The sequence below is a fragment of the Lineus longissimus genome, chromosome 3 (genome assembly GCF_910592395.1).
Source record: "Lineus longissimus chromosome 3, tnLinLong1.2, whole genome shotgun sequence".
NCBI lineage: Eukaryota > Metazoa > Nemertea > Pilidiophora > Heteronemertea > Lineidae > Lineus > Lineus longissimus.
This window is the reverse complement of record NC_088310.1, coordinates 5,064,440-5,080,673: the sequence shown is the minus strand read 5'-3', so window position 1 is coordinate 5,080,673 and position 16,234 is coordinate 5,064,440. Positions and strand designations below refer to the sequence as shown.

The 16,234-nt window shown below is 41.9% G+C and overlaps 2 protein-coding genes across 3 annotated transcripts; one reads left to right on the top strand and one right to left on the bottom strand.

Annotated features, from left to right (window-relative positions):
• Window positions 1–72: 72 nt before the first annotated feature.
• On the top strand, window positions 73–5,868 carry LOC135484676 (2-oxoisovalerate dehydrogenase subunit alpha, mitochondrial-like). The gene is made up of 9 exons (XM_064766306.1): window positions 73–541; window positions 1,033–1,209; window positions 1,583–1,778; window positions 2,259–2,420; window positions 2,691–2,835; window positions 3,008–3,069; window positions 3,325–3,466; window positions 3,573–3,744; window positions 4,211–5,868. The coding sequence occupies exons 1-9, from the start codon at window positions 443–445 to the stop codon at window positions 4,385–4,387; spliced, it is 1,332 nt and encodes a 443-aa protein (XP_064622376.1). The 5' UTR covers window positions 73–442; the 3' UTR covers window positions 4,388–5,868.
• Window positions 5,869–10,893: 5,025 nt separating this feature from the next.
• Window positions 10,894–15,218, bottom strand: LOC135484687 (ankyrin repeat and SOCS box protein 14-like). Of its 2 annotated transcripts, none has more exons than XM_064766318.1 (6): window positions 15,081–15,218; window positions 14,518–14,668; window positions 14,246–14,350; window positions 13,715–13,861; window positions 12,893–13,480; window positions 10,894–12,617 (listed from the first exon to the last, which is right to left on the bottom strand). In XM_064766318.1, the coding sequence occupies exons 2-6, from the start codon at window positions 14,630–14,632 to the stop codon at window positions 11,707–11,709; spliced, it is 1,866 nt and encodes a 621-aa protein (XP_064622388.1). In that variant the 5' UTR covers window positions 14,633–14,668; window positions 15,081–15,218; the 3' UTR covers window positions 10,894–11,706. The 2 variants fall into 2 exon arrangements, with proteins under 2 accessions (XP_064622388.1, XP_064622389.1); XM_064766319.1 differs by lacking the exon at window positions 15,081–15,218 and adding an exon at window positions 14,915–15,055.
• Between the last annotated feature and the right edge of the window lie 1,016 nt (window positions 15,219–16,234).

Sequence of the window (16,234 nt, the reverse complement as noted above, 5' to 3'; positions counted from 1 at the left end):
TCTAATGTTTCTAAGAAGTCTGACGTCATGTATTTGTCGAAATCTGATTGGCTGAAAGTCCCTGTACAAAATGTACAATGTACTGCCCGAAAGGTTCAGGAAAAAGAATTCGCGGCCTGGACTGCCATTCTACATGTCTCCATCCTCGATCCTGACGTCTCCTGGTTTTGACAACGGGCTAAATTGGCATTTTGTGATGTCTTCAGAGGATGATGTGACGTACTGCGGGGCCAACATGGCTGGTCACAAAACAATTGCCGTTGTTCGCATATTGGCCTATCATTGATCGATGAACTGAACAACAGCACAACTAACCAAAATGCAGACGAGTTGGGAACACCCACACTCGAAGACAAGTGTTACTGACAGGTGCTGTCACCTATTAAAAGTAGTCGGAACTATTTTACATGCCAGCTAAAAACAAGTACCATTCTGAAGAAATATGGCTGTGTTTCAGAAATGTACTCGAATTTTGCCCGTTTTTGGTGGCGTCAGGCGATTATATGGGCCTGGTCGACAAATGATATCAAAGACAATGCGTGTAAGGTTATTGACAAAAAGTTCCCGGAGATTTGTGTCCGTTATGCCACTTTGAATGGTTCTGAAGGGATAACCATAAACATTAATTAAAATGCAAAATGTCTAATTCATTAGTTTCAAACCAAAACCAAAAGCATAAGAAAAGAAGAAATAGGCCTAGGCCTAAAGGAAAATTTATTGGTGGATGCACGTTGATTCATGACCGAGGCTGCCAAGGACTATGCCAAGTTGTCTTTACGTCTAGGCATCAGCTTAACATGATGTAAAATGGGTGTTGATTAAAGCTCTTTTAATTGCAGGTGAAATCTCGAACATAAATCACCTGGGCCCATTTAAAAAAAATTAGGCCATCATGATGATTTAAAATATCATGGACATTTGAGGTCACTCCTGTTGTCCCAATACTTTTTCAAGAAAAAGTGAGTGAAAAAATAAAATCCCAGTTTCCCACGACTTTCGTAGTCATTACCTTTCAAAACATTTCCCCTACAGAGTTTGAGTTCTTCACAAGGCTTTGCTGCAGATGAAAAACCGAGGCACCCAGGGTCTAAGGCTAACGCTTATACAGAGAAGCTGGAGTTCCTTCTTCCAGAGTCCGTTGCTGCTATACCAACATACAGAGTTATGAACACAAGAGGTGAAATCATAGACCCCAGTCAGGATCCAAAGGTAGGTCTTCAGTTATGCTTGCTTGCTATTCTCAACATAAGCAGGTACTTGGCCTTGGGACGCATGAAGAAAATGGAGAAGGTAAAAAATGAATAAAGGCCTTAAAATTCTCGAAATCGTAAGGAAAATAACACACAAGTAATATGAACTCCCCAGTCTGATGTTGTCTGGATGCTAAAGTAAAACATCAGATAAAGTACCGGGTAGTGTTTCCAATGATTTGCAGGTAATTTTTTTTTAAATATGTGTTCTGAAGTCAATATCTCAATCAATTCACAAGTCTAAGTCTCAGTCTAATTCTTTATAAAGACATGCTAACAACTACAGTTAGCACATAAGACATGATATCCTGACCTTTGGTGTCTGATTTCAGCTGGATAAAGACACAGTTCTGAAAATGTACTTCTCGATGACAAAGTTGAATACGATGGATCGAATCTTGTATGAGTCGCAGAGACAGGGCAGAATCTCCTTCTATATGACTAACTATGGGGAAGAGGGCACACATATTGGTTCAGCAGCAGCTTTGGATCCAAGAGATCTTGTATTTGGACAGTACAGGGAAGCTGGTAGGTTGTTAGACTCTTCAAGGACAGATCTATGCCATTTTGACAAAAACATTTGAAAAAACATATATGGTGGAAACTCCCTTAAAGCGAACTGGAACCGCCAAGCCAGTTCGTATGACCTCGTAATCATTTCCCGCGTATCGGGTGATCAGAACGAGGCATGAATGAAACATGGCGCCTAGCTGTCAATCATTCAGTGGCGTCACTACTATGGAATTTATTACGAAAATTCATGAATGAAAGATCGCATGACTCACGTGATTCTCACATGATTCTCAATAATAACAAATTGAACTGCGCATGCTCGGGCACTGGGGGCGGAGCTACAAATCTGAACTCGAATAGGAAGTTGGAAGTTTGATTTTCTCGGGCGGTGAAAGTCGAAAAGTTGAATAAATCGCTCGGCGGTTCCAGTTCGCTTTAACAGACACCTCTCAATATAAAATCTTCTCAACATGATATTCTGATTCTCTCTTCCAGGTGTGTTGATGTGGCGAGGGTTCCAGTTGCAGGAGTTCATGGACCAGTGCTATGGTAACAGTGATGACAAGGGCAAAGGTCGCCAGATGCCGGTTCATTATGGATCTCGAGATCTTCACTTTGTCACGATATCTTCCACGCTTGCTACACAAATGCCACAAGGTAAGTACAAAAAAAACTCACTTAAAAAGCACACCCTTGAGATGGACAACTGCTGTGCTTTAAATGAGAGGTGTCCTGATTACAGAGATCAAATTGTATAGAAATGGCCCATTTGGGACCAAAGTCATTAACCCTAGGGAGGGTGTCCTGCTAACCGAGGTGTCTGTTAAAGCCCTAGGGAGTTTCCACTCTACTCTATCCTTGTCTCTGTACGATAATTTTTCAAAGGTTCTATGACACGATATTTGAAACGTATCTCTTCTATTCCAGCATCTGGAGCTGCCTATGCCTACAAACGAGCGCAGAATGGTCTGTGTGTCATGTGTTATTTTGGGGACGGTGCCGCCTCTGAGGGAGATGCTCATGCAGCATTTAATTTTGCAGCTACGTTAGATTGTCCTGTGATATTTTTCTGGTGAGTTTGATACCTTTTGAAGTTTAATGATTAATAAAAAATTGACTGAATAGTCTAAAAGTCCCAGTTCCATGAAATATTGTGTAAAAAGCCAATAAAAATGAGCTAAAAAGTGATTGTAGTTGTATCATTGGTTTCGTTTTCATTCACATCGTTTAATTTGTATTTTCAGTCGAAATAATGGTTATGCAATTTCCACTCCAACTCATGAACAGTACAGAGGGGATGGAATTGGTGAGTTGTGTCCCAAATATTTTCTCCATAATGCTCAAAGAGAGCATTGTTTCAGCAGCTCATCTGCAGTTTACGGAAATGTTTCAGGATAGACAAGGGTTACAATGCAAATACAGATGATAACCTCGATAGAAGTTGATGTCAGAGATGGTAAACCCAAAAACATTTCCTTTTTTTAACCACTAGTCTGAGGTTGGGCAGCAGAGTAGAGACGATGATGATAGTCAACTCTGATCATCCATAACATTTTTTCAGCATCACGTGGTCCAGGATATGGCATGCCGGCTGTTCGTGTGGATGGAAATGATGTATTTGCCGTATATAATGTGACCAAGGCAGCAAGGGATATAGCTGTGAATCAGAATAAACCAGTTCTAGTCGAGGCTATGACATACAGGTGGGTGCTGTAGTTTTCAAGTATCAAGTTATCCAGTTTTTCCCTCATGAGTAGAGTAATCTAATTTCTGCAGAAACTAAGCATTTATTACAATTGTAACTTCCAGAATTGGTCACCACAGTACATCGGATGATAGTTCGGCTTATCGATCAGTCGATGAAGTGAGTTATTGGGACAAGGAGGATCACCCTATTGGCAGGCTCAGATCTTATATGGTCACACAAGGCTGGTGGAGTGACCAGGAGGAAAAAGATTGGAAGAAAGAATGCAAGAAAATGGTAAGGTTTTGATGGATTGATTGAAACTTTTCTCTGAACTTGGGGTGGCGTGGCCTCCTTGACCGGTATCCTATTTTGTTCGCTTGTGGATCACCTTTAAATCAGAAGAATGATTCTTGTTCCCTCCACATGTTCTGTATAAATTGAAAGAAACTCAACCAGCACTTTTTTGTTAAAAAGGCTTTCATAGATAATGCAGCTGATTTGTTACGGGGTAAAGGGCTTCGATCAAGTGTTATTTTGTTGAAAATGTGAATGTCTTAACCCCAAGCAAGTTAAATTGTGAGTTAATGTTCAAAGTTTCTCAATTAGCATCAGGTAAACATTGATCAATTGGAGAGCGCTAAAAAAAGATTCTATAATTTTTGCACTTTGACTATCTTTTATTGCAGTTACATAATTATCAAGTTTTGATTTGACAAGTCGTGTGAATGTTTGCAATAAAAACCTTAATTATATCTTTCAGGTGATGGAGGCATTCAGCCGCGCCGAGCAGAAACTGAAACCAAACCCAGCGAATCTCTTCATTGATGTTTACGACAAAATGCCGACTCATATAGAAAAGCAGTTTAGTCAAATGAAAACACATGTAGCAGAATATGAAGAACATTATCCCGTTGATAAATTTGAAAAGATTGAGTAATTAATTATTTTTCATTCCTTTTTTGTAATGGTGAGAGTTTGTTTTCGTTTGGATAGTATTTTGCAGCATTGGGTGATTTTTAGAAACATTACTCTAGAGTACAGAGACTGTTGTTTCCTTTTCCAACATTTGAGACTGTGTCAATAAGATTACGTGCAAAATGTTGAAAATGTTGGAAATCTCAACCTCTGCATTGTACCGAACATATGAGATATTTCGGAATATGTTGGTCGAGCAGTATTATTTGTAAATACATGTTTGTATTATGACAGTCGAATGTTGATGTTTAGCATCATAGTCAATCATGAGTTCATAGGGTAAAATTGTTCATATCATTTAAAGGGCGATGATAAATGACAGAAGATTGGTTGAATTTGGGGTGTGCTGGCTACATGTAAGTAGGACTGTATGCAAGCTTTAGTAATTTGTGTGATGGGTAATATTGTGTCAGATCAATGTATGTAAATTGTCAAATTCAACGAAACATAAACAGCCAAAGTTATTGGGCAATATCAAAAATATATGATATTCATTTTTGGTGATATGAATAAAGACTTGTTAATGTTTTTACTTCAGTTATGTACATGAAGTTTTCAGGAAAGCATTTATTAGTCCTTTTGATTCATGTTATCCAGTGTCTTGTCTCAGTTTTAACTCGGAGTACAAACTGGTGTCCTTTAACATGATCTGATACCTAGTGTTGCATTTAACAATGTACATGTATGTTGCTTTATCTAATCTGTACTCCATCCCAATTGGGTTATTAATCAAAGCGTTCTTGCAGAGTACTTAAATTTGTAAATTTGTATTTTAATTCAATTATCCTAACACTTTCATAAAGAGTCAGTAGATCATATTTTAAATTGTTTGAAATACAGTTCACCTATTGCCTATGAAACACTAGCAAGTTAAATCACAACTGGCCAAATTTCTGTCCCAAAATATTGCCATATGAAACCAGCCATTTCAAGGGGCAAATTTCTCGGTGCCCAAAAAAACAAGCGAAAACGACATTTCCCATCACAACAGAGATAGATATGACGTAATAGACACGGCAGCTTCTGTGTATGGTGCTGTTTTTTTGCGGGAATGGCTAGTCAAACTTAAATTGGCCCATAATGGCCACATGCAACCTGAAATCCACTAAAAAGTTTGTGGGTTGTTTTCTATACAAGTGTTTACTGTTAAGTACAGTAATGAAAAGCAGTGCAGTTCCAATCCAGACCCAACTTCTCATTAAAAGCATTTTGTTGGTATTGTCACATTTGCAGTAACTTCAACTTTGGCATAATTTACTCTTATGGTGTGTCCCAATAAGTGCTGGTTAAAAGGTTTGTGGTCTTTGGGTGTATGTGTATAGGCTGAGTTCAGCTTTGAATAATATTTGAATTTCATATCAATAATGTTAACTTCTGACTTGGAACTTTGGTTAAAACAATTGAGTGGAATTGTATAAATCATGTGTAATAAAATTACAATGTGGTGATAAATTGTTAGTTCCTCTGCTAACTTCTGCTGCTGGGATGTCGGCGGCACAAATGCAAAATTGTTCAAGTTTTCTACCCTTTCAAGGAGATTGTCATTTCTGACTGCAGAAGGAGAAGAAGACCTGAAAATACTGTGCCAACCCAAGGCAAAGACAGCTGCGACCTGTAAGCACTTGCCTCATACAAGTCTAGGACAACTTTATCTTGGGTGTTCCCAGGCAAGGACAGTGTCACAGCCTGGGTTCTGTAAGGGAACAAAAAACTAGGGTGTTCTGTTCCACCCTGCCCAATGGTCTGCCAGTATCAATCGAAGACAATGTCACAAACATAATATTCATCTCCTGTGTTGTTCCTTATCGAATGAACCACTTCACAATACTGTGTACTCATGCCTGACTTAGGAGAGAAATAGAAAGTCCATGGGATGCATGCCTGTAAACAATTCTTTGCTGTTACAACTGCTTCCACTTGGCATTCTGACAGTCTCTAGTCAGTTGTTCTACAGTACCAGCTCTTTGTCCCCCAAGAGCCTGGCTACCATCTAAACCCCATCATGACTTGAATGCGACATAGTCCATGAAAAAAATGTGAATATGAGTCTCACCCTCCACATGACATTGACCATCTAATGATCCCGAAAGTCAATGTTCTGTGTCCTAAATCTAGCATTCTCCATGACAGAACGTCTCTTGTGGTTGTTCTGTCTTCCCATGAGCTGTATGTAAAATTGTCTTCTAATGACCCCCGACATTACTCTGTGGACTTACTGTGAAAGTTTTGATTTTCCCCTGAATACAAATAAAACAACCAGAGACACTCCAGTTCATGTCGTGAAGACTGACGTAACCCACCTCCCCTTGCCGTGATCTCCCGAAGACACTGGTTGTGTCTAACACCACACGCATATAATATCATTGTCCGCTGATCCGTGCTTTTATACATCTTGTGGGTGTTCGACAGAGTGACAAAAATGTTGTGAAATAAGTCGTAAGGAACCTCTGTATCCGCCAATCCCCCTGACAGAACGTCTCTTTTGAGTGTTCGGTTTACCCCATTTTGACTTGAATGTGAGATTGTCCATTTTCTAGAATGTGATATTTGGATGTGAGTGTTCCCCTCTATCGAGACCTGAATGTGACATTGGACATCTTATGGTCCCCGACAGTCAGTGCTTCGTGCGCTGTCTCCTAAATATACCATTCCCGATGACAAAATATCTCTTGTGATTGTTCTGTCTCGTCTACATTGAGTTGTATGTGATATTGTCATCTGATGATTCCGACTGTACCCCCGACAGCCATTGCTCTGTGGCATGATATCTCGATGCCCAGGGCATTATTTCCATGAATGCACCATTTCGGCGCCAGAAATAATTTATAATACAGGGTGACACTGTCCTTGCCCAGGAACTGGGTTAGGAGGTGACACTGTCTTGTGACCAAGACAGCCGGCTGACAAACCAACTGGCCCGAAGGACATGTACAGGGTGACGCTGTACCTGACCAGCATGATTATATTGTTGTGACATTATTCCTGGATGGCAGCGCCTGTGGCCAGGACCAGTAATGAGAAACTAACTGTCCTCAGCCATGTTTACATATACAGGGTGATACTCGCAGTATGGTATGGTTGACATTCCTAGGACCAGGAATGGTATGGACAACCGGCCAAAAACGGTCTTCAGAATTTGTTTTACAAGGTAACACTGTCTCTGCCCAGCAATAAGGTTGTAAGATTCCCTTACGGCTGCGTCATAATCATCAGCTGGCTGTGACCAGGAACACGGACTAATGAGAAACTGACTGTCCTCAGCCATGGGCATATGATACAGGGTGTCACTATTCCTACCAGGCAGTATAGTGTATGGTTGTGACATTCCTTGACGACCGAGGCAAAAGACGACTGGCTGTGACCAGAGCTACGAACTAAGAATCTAGCTGTCCTATCAATTATATGCCGATATGACTCAGGCGGATATTGTCCCTGGCCAGCTTAATGATAATGGTAGTGCTAGACATTCACTGACTGGGAAAACATGGCTTAGAAACCAACTTCCCCTGAGGATATATGCAGGGTGGCACTCTCCCTGCCCGGCAATGTGATCTACGGCTGTGACAGTCCTAGACGGCAGCGCCAGCGACCAGGACTATGGGCAACCGAAAAACTGTCTTCGGCTCCAGGAATTATTCATTATACGGCGTGATAGTCCCTGCCGAGCAAAATGTTAATAGTTGTGACATTCCTTGACGACTGGGGCAATATCACAGAAACAAGAGGTGGGAAACTGGCTCTCCAGATACAGGGCAAAAAACGTTTGTAGAGGGTGATAGTGTCTCCATTCCACAGAATGATATAGATGGCAGCGACATTCTTTGACGACTGAGGCAAACGATGATTGGCTGTGTGACCAGGCCAGGCCCACGAACTGAGAAACTGACTGTCCTTAGCTATCACAGGCCGTCATGACCCAGGCTGATACTGTCCTGGTCAGCTCACTGACTTGGGAAACAGGCTGACAATGTCCTTTGGCTGAGAAACCAACTGCCCCTTTGGAAAAATGCAGAGTGATCATGTATCTGCCTGGCAGACGATATGTGGTTGTGACATTCCTTGAAGTCAGCGCCAGCGACCAGGACTGTAGACAACCGAAAAATTGTCTTCGGCTTCTGGTGTTATCTATTACACCGGTTGGCACTGTCCATGCCCAGGAGTTTATGGTTGTGACATTCCTTGACGACAGTGCCTGTGATCGGGACCAGTACCGAGAAACTGGAGTTCGATTAGCCAAAGGGAATTGGCAAGGCGACACTGTCCCTCCCTAGTAACATGATATATGATTGTGATGTTCCTCGGCTGCTTGAGACCGGGAGCAAGAACGGAGAAACTGGCCGTGCTTCGCCATGGGGAATGCAATATAGGGTTACAATCTCCCTGCCCAGCAGTATGTGATATTCATTGGTTGTATGGTTGTTACATTCCTTGATGACAGTGGCTCCGACCAGGAACACTAACTGAGAAACTGTGTGTCCTTAGCTATCGGGAATATGGTGCAAGTTTACATCGTCCTCACTCAGCAGTACGATAATATGGTTGTAACATCATTTGATGGTAGTGCCTTGTTCTTGTTCTTGTTCTGAGGTCAGATGAGAAGAGGCTCTGGCATCTACGATGGCCCTCTTCCCCCGAGCATGTCAAAAAGAGTTCTGAGCCCGCTACTGGTGATCATTCAGTACCATCTTCATTTGAGTTGATACCAGTCTTAATTCTCCCCCTGTAGAAGTACCCTTGCACAATCTGATCCTCTGGTATTGCCCATATGACCAGGGCCACGAACTGAGAAATCGACTGTACGCCCTTATCCACATGGATATGATACAGGGTAACTGTCTCCGCTGTCAATGTGTATTATGATTGTGACATTCCTCGACGACTTCGGCCAATATGGCTGTCTGTGACCAAGGACTGCCTATCTATCCGAGCTAGGACGACACTGCCTTGCCTGGCAATATGATATGATCGTAACATTAATATTGCTTCACGGCAGTGAAGGTGACTAGGATCACCATGTCCTTTGCCATAGAAGTATAACACCCGGTAACTATGTCATTGCCGTGTATGATGGTATGTGGTTGTCACATTCAACGACGACTATTAAAGACAATATGACTGCCTGTTACCAGAAACGAGAACTGAAAAACTGGCTGTCATAAGCCATAGGAATGTAATGCAGAGAACCCTGTCGTCACTCATCAGCATGATACATGGCTGTGACATGCCTTGATAACTGGGACAATACTAAGTGTATGACTGGCTGTGACCAGGAACATTGTAGGAACAGCTGACAGGTCTTAGCAAGGATACGATACAGAGCGAAGCCACGGTTGCAACTTTCGTTGACTGTCTCAAACCAGAGACACGAACTGAGGAACTGTCCTCACACAGCGGGAATAAGGTACTGGGTAAAACTCCCGCCGTTGCTCAGCAACAATATGGATGATTGCAACGTATTTTGACAATATGAAATTCACTGGTCTTAGCTTGGCGATGTGATACAGGGTGACGCTGTCATCCCTGCCCAGCAGTATGATCCATGCCTGCGACATTCCCAGACACTACAGGGACAACATGCACTGACAAACGGACTGTCCTTAGTCATATGCGGAATAGGCTACAGGGTGAAACGGTCCGTGCCCAGCAGTATGATATATGGTTGTGACATTCCATGATGGTAGTGTTTGTCATGGACTGAGGAACTGGCTGTCTTTAGCCATTGACACACGATTCGATTCTGGGCAACATACTGTCCTCGTTTGTGACATTGCTTGATGGCAAAGTGCCTGTGACCAGGATCACAGTGTTGTTAGGTTTTGGGTAACACTGTCACTGCACAGCAGTTATGTAGTTGTGATATTCTATGGCTGGGGCAACTGATGGTTGTGATATTCCTCCATTGGAGCAATTAAGGACATGGTCTTTGCACAACATGGCCGACTTTTGCTATAAAGACACATGGTTGTGACTTTGCTCCAGCCTGCAATGACAGTAAATAGATCATAATCCAACATAATTGCCTGGGCACATTTGTGCAGACACACCAGTTTCATCTCTGATCAATGCCTCCACTTTTTGGTTAAGGACAGCTTCACAAGCAGCTCTCCAGGGGTTTCTCCCAACCCAAGACACCGTCACAGTGTTGGTTTATAAAGGGCTGGTATAGGTAAACTGAGTGTGTTTAAAAAGTGAGGTTGAGATTAATTTTACAACTTCCATTCACCTTGGAAACTGAATTACAGTCATTTTGTGACATCTTCCACCTCACTTTAAGGGTACATAATGACGACGTATTGCAGACTGCCGCTCCCAACTTGGAATACAACAGGGTGATTTATCAAATGTGAAAGGCTTCTATTCTTGTAATTTGAAGATGTCACTAGATGATCATAATCGAGTCTCAATGGCAACTTGGAGTGATTTATCGTAACCTCACTAATAACTAGGGAAGGCAGGTTTATAATTAACATGAACTTTGTTCACATATTATAATAAATACAGCACATGCAGGTTCATTCAAATTTTTGGGGAATACTCTTATGATAATATTCTTGAAAGCTTGTAAGGTGTGGATAGAGATCTTCTGTGAAGACCATGCACCTACTCACTAAGGCATTTTTATGTTTATGGTATAAACCAACTCCAGGTCTCACATTACATGTATTCTTTCCAATGATCTCAGTATCAAAGGTGATATCAAGCTTTGGAGCAGTTCTAACCAGGAAGTAATCACTATCACATTTGATATGATGCCTAAGAAAGAGTCATTCTTTCATCTTTCTAATTGATGGAGAGATTATTTTAAACTGCGAAATATTTCTGGCACTCTTGACCTAGGTTGCGAAATAAAAACACCCGTGAAAATTTCGTGATTCATGGACAACAGAAAACTGTTGCCAAATGTGAGAGGTAGAATGAATAAAAGCAGACATGAGCATTAATATGAAAGCTCTCTGTAACACATTCTGATGGTACTACTTTTTTCATGACTTAGCTTCTTGGATGATCTATACTTCATGCAATAAGTTATATGATAATTTAGACATTATATAATCTTTCATCAAATGACCTGGTAATTACATTAAGGGGAACCCAAGCACACCATAGGCAGGTCAGATTATAAAGGAAGCTCTTAAAATTAAAAGATCCCATGGCCAACCAACCCAGTTTGGACACCAACCAGTTTATGAGAGTCATGCCAACAGACTGGCATTTGGTTTTGATTCTACTGGTGCCGATAACAACGAAATTATTTGTGTTCCCCTTTGTCACTTTAAAGGATTAATAATTATGAAGCAAATAGTCCCGGAGTGTGTTTGGAATCCGTAATAGCTCTGACTTCTTATCAATGCCATCTCCAATAACCCTATTGATGGCCCGGCGACATAACTGGATCAATGAGCGTGGGCTGTGGTACTCTTGATCCAACCAGGATCTCATTTCTTCATCCAAGATCACCTTGGAAGGCAACTGACTCAAATGGATCCACTTCTCATTATTAATGTCGTAACCTTCCTCGACCAGGTACCTTATGATGCCAAATGCACCTCTCTCTGCTGCTGCATATAACGGCGATTTTGGAGAGTCATATATGAGCACGACATCATCTGTTTGGCTGTGCTGATCTATCCCACGACTGCACAGTTCCATAATGACGTTATGCTTCACTAATACCTTTACAATTTCCAGCTTGCTCATGTAGCAAGCGTTCCATAGTGGTGTGGCATCAACGCTGTTGCGGGAATTTGCAGCAGCGCCGCACCTCAGCAAAGCCTTGGTTGACTCCACATCGCCATTATATGCAGAATAATGTAACGCAGTGTCCTTATCCTTGTCTTGGTTGTTCACATCACAGGTACCAAGGCCCAGGAAGAAGTCAACAACTTTGTTATGGCCACCGTGCGCACCAAGAGACAGCGGTGTGTTCTTATCACGTGTCCGAGCATCTGGTGAAGCACCAGCGTTGACCAACTCATTGCAGATACCCAAATGGCCTTCCCATGCGGCAAAATGGAGGGCCGTGTAGTCTGCTGTGGTGGGTGCAAGGTTTACATTAGCATTGTATTTCACCAGCATTTGAACGTTCCCTAAGCGACCAACGAATGCAGCGATAACCAGCGGAGTGTGACTCTGACCAAGCTTGTCAGGGTTGCTTCCACTTTTCAGGAGAAGTTCAACAAGACCAACCATTTCTGAAACAGAAGTTAAAATTGAATTTAAAGTAATTGCAAACAAGCAATGCTTATCGAGCAATGAAAAGATTGCTTGACTGCGGGTAAAACGGTAATCACTTGGTTTGATGTTGATCACTGGTTTCAGCTATCGTCACGGAGTCTTGTTGCAGGCACTTGCAATGGCCACCGCAATCAAGAGTTTTGTGTCAGATGCTGTCATGATTGCACGTCGCAGCCCAAAAATTGCTCGATCGTAGGGCACTTTAGATGTCTTCATCATACGGTTTACTAACCCATGTAGACAGCGTAGTGTAGTGCTACATCATAGTTGCCATCGGGACAGGCATCGACTTGACACCCAGCCTCGACCATCTTCTCATAGAACTCCAATGGATAGCCTCTACGTGTTGCCTCAATCACTGGCACTGTGTCGTAGACATCAAACTTGTTGACGTCAGCACCATATTTCATTAATTCTTCTGCACCTTCCCTGAAGTCATGCATCAATGCTGTCAGAAACGGAGTTCGACCATTTTTTCCAGTGATATTGACATCACAAACTTTTGCCGCCATCGAATGATCCGAAAGAGTTCTGGAGGCAATTTCTGAATCGTATTCGCATATCTTTGCATCACATTTTGGGCCATTTTCGGAAGTTGCTGCTTGCAGCCGCAACTCTAACTCTTGGCTATCACAAGCGTTACTGCTGCATGTGGATAGTAAAGTTCTCAGAGTGCTCATTTGAGATTTATGTGCAGCCAGATTGAGTGGACCTAGTTGCTGACAGAGAGTGCGTGCGTTTACAAAGCCGCCACGAGCCATGATTTCTCGAAGGTACCTGTTGTCTTCTAAGGTGGCAGCATAATGAATGGGGGCTACACCTGAAAGGGCAAGATAAAGAAATAATTGTAGAGTTGAAGTAAATGTCATGTGGCGCCTTGCATCAGGGGTTATGATGACACCAATAATGCTTGACGAGCTTACCAGACCAAGTGTTCAAGAGAACCTGAAAACTTGTAAAAGTATCCAAGGTCATCAAGTTCTAAACTGCATGAATAATCATTCAACTGGATAAAATGAATTTTACAGTTCGATACAAAATTATGTTTTCTTACCAGCAAATTCCAATGCTCCTTCTGGCGTGTCTGGTGGGTATTCCTGCAAGCATATGCACACCTGGTTCTCAGCAAGGCCGAACCAAGTTGCCATAGAGCAAGAAAATGATTCAAACATCTTGCCACGACGACACTTCTGGCTGCATTCTGCAAAAAGTCATTGAATTTTTTTTAAACAGAGAATGAGCCTTTTATTTAAGTCAAGTTCATGTATATCAACATGATCACGTTAAAAATATGAATCCTCTAACATCTTTTACTGTCATTTTAAAAGGAACGATGTTGTCAAGTTTTAGATTGAAATCAATCGTCATAAAATATAAGCATGATTGATTCCAATAAACAGACTGCGTAATATATCAACATGGCTTTCATATTTTGTCATCTCTGCCAGCCAGGTACTTCTGGATGGAAAAGGGTCATGCGCCTGGCACAAGGACACAAAGACATAAACTGCAATGATCCTTCTGTCTGAAAGTCAAACCCAACATCCTATGTATTGGTTTTGGCAGCCATACGAGTTGGACTTACTGAGGGTGAGAACATGATTAAGATCTGGCACTTTCTCAAGGACGGACAAGAATTCTTCCCATTCCTGTGTCCACATCGAGTAGAACAGCTTCTTGTGAAGGAGGTCTAAAAAAGTGAAGTTGGTTAAAATAAGACATGGGAACATTTTTTGACGATGTATTACTTTTATATTGGGCAATCCCTTTTCTCCAATAGTTATCTGATTAGAATTACTGACAGTGGAGGAGATATGGAGCCGACTGCCACATGACAGGGCCCCGGCCCATACTTACTTCTTCTTGCAGTCTCTTCACTGACCCAGATGTCAGCCTCGACGCCAGCTTCTATAGACATCTTAAAGCTGCTTTCTTCTCCCACGTCTTCCTCTTGGTCACTCGGGTCAGCCATTTCACAATATGCGTGGCGTCAGCCCTGGCCCAGATACTGCAATGGTAGACCAAAATCTATTAACACTTCGTGGCCACACCGTTACTGTAGGTACTGACAAGACAATACTGTTCGAGAAACTGTGATCGCCAGCCACCCGATAATTGTGATCGCCAGCCACCCAAATACGCTATGCCGACGGTGAAGGCTAGCCGCCCTAAAATTAGTAAAAATTGGACATGCCTAAATCCGTATGAATTAAGTTAGGTTTAAGTTTTGTTAAATGGGTGTTTTTTCATCTACCTGACTGCGAGCTTGCCGCTGGCTAATGTTAATTGTTATGGTGAAATCTGCATCCTTTGGACTAGGGCTTTACGCATGCGCAGTCGCCAGCGCTGTCAAAAACTGCATTTCGTAATGTATTTTGAGGGGCAAAAAATCAATTTCAGGCAAGAACTCGGTCACATACCGTTTTAAATGCTTGCACAAACTTGTAAGAAGCACTAAGAAAATACGTTTTTGACAACTTGATCACAATTTCTTTCGTATAACGTCAATATATAACTGAAAATTCGGAACTTCCGACATTTCACTGCAGCCTGGAGCCATGTTATTTTAGAGTTGCCATCCCTCAAAAGGTGGCGAAACTTTCAAAAATAGTGAGGTTTGGCAAGCTTACGATTGACGATTACGTCATTCATTTTATACATCGTTCATCCCCTGATTTCCTCTGGATGACATCATATCTATGTGACCCATTTCGGAATTAAAAAATTATATCGTAGTTCAACCTGTTACCTTGAGCATAGGCTACGCCACGGCAAAACTACCCATCTTTCCTTGTGACTGACTGGTCTCTCTCAAGGTTGGGATTGTTCCCGGTATATACACGATGGCGCATCATTATGAGTTCTTTATTATTATAGCAAATATTGCAGAACAGCCTTGCCTAGTTGTGAAGACAACAGTTCATCAGCTGTGGCTATCTGGACACAGGTTATGACCATTGTCATACTTTTGTCGTGTCCAGTTTCGACTTATAGGCCGAAGACAGTTTACTTGAGCACCTCCGGCGAAGACGGAGCTGGTCACAACGCTTACGGCATTTTTCTCTCATGTAAAACCTTATTTGTCCCTGAATCTTTGTAATAATGCCTAGATATAACGCTACTTGTCTATGTACCGTCTGCTCAGGAGGGACATCGATACAGATGGAAGTCTAGTGCCCTTGGAGAATGTCTTATATTCTTATATACTTCAATAGTTTGCTCAAAGTGGGCACTTTTAGTAAGCTCGGCATCGTATGGCCCGTTGTTTTTTCTTCCCGCCACGTGGGTCACATGGTTGTCCGAATCTCTTAAAATGAGTTTATGGCTTTGTAATGTCTCTAAAGAAACCCATTTAGGTATAAGCATAAAATGTAACAAGTAATAGCTAATTTGGTAGGATTTGTGCTATTGGTTGAGCTGTCGAAGGTTTAGACCAAGAATTTAGTGATATCTTGCATTCGCAGGTGGCAGCACCGTGCGGTTGTCTTCAAGGTTGTGACGTTGTCGTTGTGTTAGATTTCTTTATAAAGATGTACAATAGTCTCTCTGTATGTCTTTGCACCATTGATCAGAC

Coding starts and splice junctions, on each gene's coding strand:
- LOC135484676 (XM_064766306.1), top strand. CDS start 443: ATGGCTGTGTTTCAGAAATGTACTCGAATTTTGCCCGTTTTTGGTGGC. Junction 2,421..2,690: donor TGCTACACAAATGCCACAAG/GTAAGTACAAAA, acceptor CTTCTATTCCAG/CATCTGGAGCTGCCTATGCC. Junction 2,836..3,007: donor TGTCCTGTGATATTTTTCTG/GTGAGTTTGATA, acceptor TTGTATTTTCAG/TCGAAATAATGGTTATGCAA.
- LOC135484687 (XM_064766318.1), bottom strand. CDS start 14,632: ATGGCTGACCCGAGTGACCAAGAGGAAGACGTGGGAGAAGAAAGCAGC. Junction 14,351..14,517: donor TGAAGAGACTGCAAGAAGAA/GTAAGTATGGGC, acceptor TCACTTTTTTAG/ACCTCCTTCACAAGAAGCTG. Junction 13,862..14,245: donor TAATCATGTTCTCACCCTCA/GTAAGTCCAACT, acceptor GACTTTTTGCAG/AATGCAGCCAGAAGTGTCGT.